This window comes from Chaetura pelagica, unplaced genomic scaffold (assembly GCF_000747805.2).
Source record: "Chaetura pelagica isolate M959 unplaced genomic scaffold, ChaPel_1.0 scaffold101, whole genome shotgun sequence".
Lineage (NCBI taxonomy): Eukaryota > Metazoa > Chordata > Aves > Apodiformes > Apodidae > Chaetura > Chaetura pelagica.
Window position 1 is genome coordinate 7,383,009 of NW_009952564.1, and position 9,656 is coordinate 7,392,664.

At 41.4% G+C, this 9,656-nt stretch overlaps 1 protein-coding gene across 1 annotated transcript in view; it reads left to right on the forward strand.

The window, feature by feature from the left end:
- KIAA2018 (KIAA2018 ortholog) overlaps positions 1-9,656 on the forward strand; it is a 14,000-nt gene that overhangs the window by 533 nt on the left and 3,811 nt on the right. Inside the window, exons 2-5 of the mRNA XM_009993376.1 lie at positions 1,731-1,759; positions 4,102-4,184; positions 5,185-5,281; positions 6,388-9,653. Of these exons, the coding sequence (XP_009991678.1) occupies positions 1,731-1,759; positions 4,102-4,184; positions 5,185-5,281; positions 6,388-9,653 (3,475 nt within the window). The remainder of the gene's footprint in view (positions 1-1,730; positions 1,760-4,101; positions 4,185-5,184; positions 5,282-6,387; positions 9,654-9,656) is intronic.

Genomic DNA, 9,656 nt, shown 5'->3' on the forward strand with positions numbered 1-9,656 from the left:
GAAACTCAAAATACATCTTGAGGTTGAACACTAAGACCAAAATTTGTAACAAAGGGACTTGGATCTCATTACAAGTTTTCCACGATTTTGCACCTTTGTAGGAGCATGTTGATCTAATAATACCTGGTTTGCAGGGGAATGCTTCAGTCCCTAATTAAATACAGCATTCCCCTTATGCTAACTGGCCACATAGGGTATGATTTCTGAAAAAAAACCTCAGAGATAACATCGATTTGTGCTACAGACATTTGTTCAGTCCTTCTGGATTTTGTGACTCTTTCTTACCCTGCTAATAGAGTCTTTTGGATTCTGTATTGGTAATGGGAATCAAAGGGCAGCTGGGTCTCTCCAGCCCTAATGTCCTTGTGCATATTTAGGGTATATGATAAATTCTGGCTGGCAGATGATTGTTTTGGATGTAAGTGGGAGAACTCTAGTTTATTGTAAAACGAGAAACCATTTAAAATTATCATTTAGTATTTTCATTCATTCCTGTGGTGCCAGTTTCCAATTAGCAAAAGATTCAACAGACGTGCTAGCTTCAGCTGACATTGATGTGACTTGAAGATGTTAATTTCAAGCATTGTTTTATAGCAAATGTCTGCAGGTCTGACCACCTGCAGTAACATTACTGTCTTGTAATTGTTGTCCAAGTTACTCTAGATACACACTGCTTTTGGTGAGTTACCAGAAATAAACATGTAGCAACTCAAAGCATAAAGCCTGAGTGACCACATGTAACCACACCTCATCCGCATGTGTCCTGCATTCCCACTTTGGGTTCCTTGCTACATTTGGACACTGCTGTAAGGGTGGAGGGCAGAAGATGGTGCTCTGGTTTTGCATACTCTGGCCAAACAACTGTAATAAGTGTGTGCTGCTGGACAGACATCTCTTGAAAAATGTTTTGGTTTTTTTTAGTATTTCTTCCAGAAAATATGCTTTGCTTTACTAGACTTCCTGAAAGTACTTGTCTTACTGTGTGTATACAGTACATCAGATTTATATATGTAGAGTACACATGTGGGATATAGTGACTTTCAGCAAAGCAATTAGAGGAATTGCACAATATTGCTGACCTGGTTGCCATCAGTCCAGAAATTCCAGGCACACATCTGAAAACAGCAACAATCCTTGCATGCCCAAATTGTACCTAGATGAATTTTTGAGGCACTAAATAAGAACAACTGCCGAGGAATGGTAAATCTGGTTTCTCACTCAAAGGAAGCATATTTTATACCAGAAGGTATGATGCTGAAGGTAACGTGTCTGGAAAAATGAATTTGTGTGGTAACATTTTTTTCCTGGTTTCATTGAGCTAGTGGACATTGCAACAAGGTTTCAAACAATGAACTATGCTGTTGCTCAGAAACTAGTTATATGTTTTTGATATTTGGCCTTATTGAACATTGGATAGTGTTCAGTTGGATAGTTGTTGAACAGAAAGATGAAAATCCAGCTCTGCCGTGTAAAGACATGTAACAGTGATCAAATGGGGTATTACACTCTGCCTTCTTACGCTGACACTTATTAAAATACCAACATAAGTGAGTTTTTGTTAGAAACTATTTAATCCCGGGGTCTTTCTGAATGTGACTTCTACCACGTTCTTGTTCACAGCAGAATGTAACATTTAATGGTTTTAGCTGTAAGCAGAAATAATAGGATAAACGTTTGTGTGCAGATTTTTTGCTGTTCTGTTTCACATCACTGTGTGATTTCTTTCACAGAAAGAAAAACCGGGAGACACATAATGCAGGTAGGAACTTTGTGCTTTGATGTTTGATCTGAAAATAAGCACCGATGCTTTGAACTAGTATAACATATCTTGCATAGAGAAGGTTCCTCTGTAGGAGTTTATTATAAAAAAAAACAGCCCACCCTACCAAACCTTTCTGTGACCTTGCATAGAGTATCTGTGCAGAAGGGTTTCTTTATTGGTCTATCATTTGCTGTTTTCTGCAGTAGAAGGTTACAGTAGCATGCCCAAGTATGAAAGTAGGACCCTGCCCCAGTTTTCCGCTGCTAGTAAACTAGGAAATAAATAAGTTGCATTCAATTCTAAAGGAAAACAACTGCACAGGTGTTCACATGCACATAGCACCCACCTCTCTTAAAATAAAGAGGCAAAGGCTTTAACAAATTAGAGATGGATATCTGAGAGCTTTAGAGGGTCCCTGGATTAGAAAGATTCCTGTAGCCTGTCCCTGAGGCGCTGACCACTGGCATCCCAGAAGTATTCTGCATGAATGCCATCTGTGTGTTGCAGGAGTCACATCCCTTGGGCAGCAGTCTTTTCTTCCTGTCAGTGTCTGGCTCTAGTGGCATATTTTGCAGTTAGCAGCAGAAGGAAAGGCTGGGAAATGGTCTGACAGGTTTTGGCCTGGTTTATCCTAAGAAATTGATTCCAGTTCTTCTTTTACTAAACAGCACAACTGTGTGTGATCTTCACAAACTCAACTGGAAAAAACACTTGAGTAGTTTCCATGTGCAGGCTATGGAATATAGTGCTCATCAGGCTGTGTCCGGGGTGTGGCAAATTTCTTAATGATTAACATGGATCAGGAAATTCCCAAGTTTACTTTTAAGATGGCAAACCTTGTTCCAATTCTCAGTTCCTGTTTTACTTGCTGATAGCTTTCCAAAGTCTTCATCTACTGGGCTGAAGTCTGCAAGATGGGGGGACCAGCTTACTCCAACCCTGTAGCTTGCTTAGTCATTAATATCAGGAAAAGCTGAGTAGAGCATTGAAAATATCACCAAAGCAAAGGATAACACTTCATAACCACAGTGTTATCTCTGTGTATAAGTCAGATAAATAAAAATTATGTCCTGAGGACTGTGTTTGAATGTTTATACAGCTGCTCAGATTTAGATGGTAACTTTCTTGCAGAAGAGACTTTGTCTTGCTGTGTTTAGTGTATTTAGGCCTGTCTCTGTCAACACCACCAGCCTGTCCTGAAATACAAAGAAGTATTTACTAGTTTAAAAAATGTAAATTGAAGTGACAGACAACTGAAATAATACTGTTTAAATTTAATCAGTGTATCTTTTGTAAAGGAGCACAATAAAATGCACTCATCTGTGGATCACTGTGTGTTTCTGTGTGCCACCAAAACCAGCCTGGCTTCATAAACCATGAGGTGATGCTCAGCACAATGAATGAACAATATGTTGATTTGAAACTTGACAGAACTTTGTAAGAACTTTTTTTCAGGCTCTTTAGAGAAAAAGGCATATAATAGTTTTATTTTGTGTAGAACACCAAAACATCTCAGTCAAAAAAATAGCTACATGAGTCTGAACTGTATTTGAAAGAAGCTGACTACAGTGGGTGGATTAATACTGGAAAAAACATGCCCAAATTTACACTGTTAGACTTGTAGTGTAGACCTTTTGTGCCTGTGCTTAGGCCTTGAGAAGAGGTAAATGATGTCAGTAAAGGACAATAAATGAAGCATTTTATTACTTTCTCCAAAATGGGTAATTCACTGGAAATACTGTTCATAGTTAGGCCTTGTGGAACAGTTATACCTTTGAAAATAAAAATGAGTAACTGATAGTCCATTATCTACAGCTTCAGCTATATTCAGTGTTGACTGCTCCATCAATATAAAATTAAGATTGAAAACTGGTAAAATCTAAATTATTTCTCTTTGGTGCTAACCCTGACATTGTGATTTAGATCTGGATTTCCTTCCCAAACCTGCAACTGATTCTTTCCATAGTCTTGGTTCATTTGCTTTCTGCATGCCTAAAGTCAATCGTTCTGCCTTGTGAAAAAGGCTTCCTAAAACCCTGCTAGAAAGCATTGTCAACACCTGAATTTTGAGTTGAAGTAACTTCTCTGCTCCACAGAGGGGTCCAAAACATCCCCACCTTTTAAAGATATTCTTGTATGTTACAGCTTTTAATTCCACTGGGTATTAATTCAACAATTGTGGTTTACTTTAGAGGAATTCTTTTCCTCTCTCAAGTTACTAGGGGTTCCCAATATGTCATGAAATAATGTATTTATGAGCCCTCACATTGGTACTAGTTGTGCTGCTCTTGTGCTGACTTGCCCAACCAGATGATACAGCACATACTATTTTTGCTTAGTGGAGAGGCATCGAAAGAAGAAGATTAATGCTGGGATAAACAGAATTGGAGAACTCATTCCCTGCTCTCCAGCACTTAAGCAGGTGAGAATCCATTCAGAAATGTGAGTTTCTGTAAATACAGGTTTCCTGTAAAATGTTTGTGTGTTTGTCTGTAGAAGTATAAATACACATTTTGCTATTTGTCTGCAGGACGCAAAACCATCTGAATTGGTATATGTACAGTATTTTAAAATTTGTGACAGAATTCCTTTTTGGAAGTGCAGGGCCACGTGAATGTAATTACACAGATTTTGAGCTTTTTATCTGAAAGTGTTGCACATGACTGCTGAAGGAAGGAGTTGGACGTGTGACTGACTTTCTCCTCAGTGCTGTTCAATGCAGTCTGTATGATGCCTGAGTGGTGAAAGATATAGGTTAAGCACCATCATTTTTCAGATCATTCTCCAGTCCCTTCTCAGCCTTTTTCTGCTCATCAGTTAATGTCCTAGGATGGAAACAGAATTGCTTGCGTGCTCATTTTTTGTCGTCTTTCATAATAATGGGATGAAAGCAATTCAGAAGTGAAATAATAATTTATGACACTGTCCTTGTGAAAGATGAATTAAGACACATGGTTTGAAGTTGATGCACAGAAGCTTTTGTCTTTTTCAAGACAGAGTGATCTGCATCAGTATGGAACAGTAGAAGAAGAAATTAAGAAGTGAAGAAGAGGTTTTGCAGGCAGAATAAGCATAACTCTATAAGAAGAAGATGGTGGAGGGGTTATGGCGTATTTTCTCTTCCCATTTTTTCCAATGTATTACTTTCAAAATTATGTATACATCTCCCTGGACAGTTGTTCCATGTTCATTTATTTCCTAATGAAATATTTACAAGGCAGCATCCTAGAAATTTCACATGATGTATATGTTTATTAGTGAACATGAATTTTAGGCTGCCTAGCAAGAAATGATGAGTGCAGTTTGTGTTCTGTGACCTTAGTATCTAGTTTTGGGCATTGGAGCAAGTGCAGTCGTATCATTAATGGATCTACCAATGATAGAAATTTCTGCTAATTTTATATATATGTTTTCTTTTAAAGAGCAAGAACATGATCCTAGATCAGGCCTTTAAGTATATAACAGAAATGAAAAGACAGAACGATGAACTTCTGTTAAATGGAGGGAACAATGAACAGGGTAAGTACAGATGCCACTGGAGGCTCTACATTTTCTGTCACTCACTTCCACTGCATGTTTCTTAGCAATGACTAACAACAAAGCCTCAATCAGCAAACTTAAGAATCCCAAGAAATTATGCACGTACAGGAATAATACAGCTGCTTAGAATATATTGAAAGAAGAGGTCAACAGAATGCCCAAGTACATGTTCTTGCATGTAAGATAATGATGCCATTTGCTTTGTGATGTCATTACAGAGCTTATAGGTGATGCAACATCATCCAGTAGATTCCATCCTGATTTATTCTACTTGTAGTGACCAGAAGGATTTCTGACAAGCTTCAGTTACTTTATTTTTTTTTCATTGAAAACATGGAGTTTCCTTCATGCACAGAGCTATTTTTTTCCTTTCAAATGCCATAAAAGTGATAGTAGCCTAGTTTATAAAAATACAAAGCATAAAATCCTCTTTAAAGGATGCATAAAAATATAGTGATGGAGGAATGACAGAAATACTCTCAGAGCTCATGTTGTGGTTTGGGATTTTTATTTCTACCTGAAGAATGAAATTCTAAATTGTTCTGTTTTATCCTGTCAATATAATTGGGTTTGAAAAACCTAGGTTATTTTCCTAATTAGGTGAGCCATCTCCAAGTGCATTGCTAGCTTTTGTGGCTTTGCATAAGTGCTTTGTATTTAATTTTGTGTATCAGATGTAATGAAACTTAATTGTCCTGGAAAGCCATGAGATTATCAATTAAGTAAAAACAGCTTCAGTGTTTGCAAAGGAGCATTGAAAAGAAAAAGCTAAACTAATGTGCTTTTCTTCCCTTCAGCAATTCAACAATTTGATTAATGTTCAGTTTCATCTTAGTTAGCCCTGATGTTTCTCTGAACTAAGTAGTTTGACATGTCCTGCTATTGGTAACAGGGTAGTCTGTGAAGTTTATTCTCTTTCCTGCTCAGTAGAGAGGCTTGTCAGGATGAGAGTGTTCATATATGTTATGTTAACCACTGGAAGAGAGTGTACATTGTTTACAATTTCATTCAGTACTACATGTGCTAACATTACCTGCTTTTTTGCTCTGGCGCTGATGTAATAGACTGTTCTCACTGTTTTGTAGCTGAAGAGATAAAAAAACTCCGGAAACAGTTGGATGAACTGCAAAAGGAGAACGGAAGATACATCGAACTACTGAAAGCAAATGATATTTGCCTGTATGATGACCCTACAATCCACTGGAAGGGAAATCTCAAAAATGCAAAGGTCTCAGTTGTTATTCCCAGCGAGCAGGTTCAAAAGAACATAATTGTCTATTCAAATGGGAGTCAACCCAATGGAAATAACCAGGGAGCATCTGTCCAGGGAATAACATTTAATGTTGGTCACAATTTACAAAAGCAAACAGCCAATGTTGTGCCAGTCCAGAGAACCTGCAATCTAGTGACTCCTGTGACAATATCTGGTATTTACCCCACAGAAAATAAGCCATGGTCACAGGCTACAGTTTCTCCACTGGCATCTGCTCAGGCAACTCCAGCAGGAAACATTCCTGAGCTTTCCACCCCAGAGAATGAGCAAGGCGTTGCTAGTGCCAGCTCGCCGAGTGCATCTCAATCTGGAACAGAACAGGAACATTCTTCAAGTAATGCACCACAGAATGATCAAAATCTCCCCAAAGGTAAAAATGAGGAGGAGGGCACTAAATTAACAAAGAAAACACTCCTGCAGGGAACCAGCCTTCCTTCCAGTGCCTCCACAGGAGCCTCCCAAGTTCAACAGGTGAATACAACTTGCTCAAGTACACAAAACTCTAGGAGTGACCTCCAGGAAAGCTGTGTCGTTTCAACCACAGACACAGCTTGTGTGCCATCTGTGAGGCTGTCAACTGCAGATAGTTTTTCCTCTGTAAATGTCCTCAAAAGTACAGACTTACTAAGTAGTGCTGGAACCTCTGTGTCTTCTGCAGCAGAAGGAGTTAAGTCTGTGACGGAAATAAGCACTCTGTCTGCCAGTCCCCTGGAGAACTGCTGGTCTTTTTCAGGCTCTTCAGGTGTTAGCACTTCAGACTTGAAAAACATGAGTAGCCTTACACGGATGCCTTCAGCTGGAAACACACAGACCACATGGACAACTTTGCAGCTAGCAGGAAATACTGTTCAGCCACTAAGCCAGACACCATCCGGTATAATGACTGCACTATTGAATGAGCCAGGTAGCAGTGCTGGTGCCGTGTCTTCTGCTCACAGCAGGCCTACAAGTATCAGTTTGAATGCTTCTCTGCCCGGGGATGGCCAGACAGCTGAACAGATTGTAGTTACCTTGCCCTCATGCCCACCCTTACCTCTGCAGCCATTAATTAGCCAGCCGCAGGTTAAAACTCAGGCTGCAGGGAATATCCTTCCATTAAATTCAGCTATGCAGGTGATTCAGATGGCTCAGCCAGTTGCATCAGCTGTTGCAGGAGCACCAGCGAACCAGAACGTCATCATTCTCCAGCCTCCAAACCCTGCCCCATGCCCTCCGATTGTGAGAGCGGAAGTTCCCAGCCAAAATGTTAGTCAGCAGATTGTAATTATACAAGCTGCTAATCAGAATCCTCTTCCCCTCCTCTCTGCTCAGCCTTCTGCTGCCGTAAGAGTTCCCGTGAATGGGCCAACTGCAATCGCAAACTCCAGCAGCTCCATACAGAATGCCTCCCTTCCACAGACTTTCGGAGGAAAACACCTTGTCCATATCTTACCAAGACCATCTTCTTTGCCATCTTCCAGCTCTACGCAAACGTTTTCAGTTACAATGTCCAGTCAACAGCATCCTCAAACCATCTCGTTAAATGGGCAGCTTTTTGCATTGCAGCCTGTGATGTCTTCATCTGGAGCTTCAAATCAAGCCCCTATGCAAATCATTCAACCCACCACCAGCGAAGATCCAAATACCAATGTTGCCCTCAATACGTTTGGTGCTTTAGCTAACCTCAATCAAAGCATATCGCAAATGGCTGGACAGAGCTGCCTACACTTGTCTCTCAGCCACCCTACCAATCCCACAACTGTCAGCAACCAGATTGCCACAGTTAACTGTGTGTCTTTACCAACCACTGTGGCATCTTCAGTACCTGCGGAGGTTTCAGTATTAACGACTGCATCTAATCCAATAAACACTTCCCCCAAAAAAGCGGCTGCTGGCTTGCCATCCAATGCAAAATCAAAAAGGACAAACAAAAAGCCAAGTACAAAGAAGCACCAAGCAGCCAACAGTAAAGTGTCCTGCCCAGCAGTTCCTTGCAAAGACACAGGGAAGGGTGACTGCACTCCTGTGGAAGCGGTGGCAAAGCATTCCAGTGGTGAGGGGCTGCTTGAAGGCGCTCCAGCAGCAGCACAGGCTTTAACGCCGTCGCAGGCGAGCGGTGTGGCAGCATCAAATGGCGTCAACATTTCTGACTGTCATTCCAAAGAGTCTGTGAGCTCTGAGCAGGCAGCAAAAATCTGCTCTGTCCCCAAGCTGAGCTCAGCAGAGGCACCTGCTTTCTCACCGCTGGAGTCTGTGTCAGAGCAGCCGGTGCACGTCCCACCAGCTGCCAAAGATGCTGCTCCTCACCAGCAGGCCAATGGGGCTCAGAGCCAGCCACCAGCTGCCTCTGCCTCGTCAGAGTCTCGCAAGCCCTGTGAACACCCTAGCACCTTAACATCCTCTCGCACCGAAGCACACGTGACACGTTCTCAGGTTGCTGGGACGTCAGCAGCACAGAACAGCACAGTGGGTCATGCTTCCAAGGCAGGAACGATTCCAGGGCCCTGCAATGTTGCACAGGATACCTCAGTGGTCATGCAAGATGCAGACTTATTAGAAGGACAAGGTCTAACCAAAATGCTCTCTGATTTCACAAAGGAAAGAACAGCTGTGGAAAAAAACTCATCATTTACCGTTCAGGGGGAGCATTCTAGTTTTCCCATGGAAAACTCTAAATCAGCAGAATCAAATGTTGATTTGCCTGAGAAGCAGGAGCTCTTGCTGATGAACACAGAAGGGCATACTCTCTCCCAGCATCACTCCTGCATTCCTGATCAGGAAGTAGTCAGTGCTTCCCTCATCACTAGCAGGCAGGCAGACTCCCCCATGTCAACTAGCTCTGGCAGCAGTCGAGGCTTCTCAGTTGCATCGATGTTGCCAGATACCACCAGAGAAGACATTACTAGCAGCACCTCAACCAGTACGTGTAACAGCTGCACATTTTCAGAACAGACAGACATTGTAGCTCTCGCAGCAAGAGCTATTTTTGACCAGGAGAACCTTGAGAAAGGTGGAGGAGGAATACAGGTTAACATGAGGGATGCCATCTCCAAGTCAACTGAGGTTGCACCTTTGGAGAGAGAGCAACAGCTTTTCAAAACT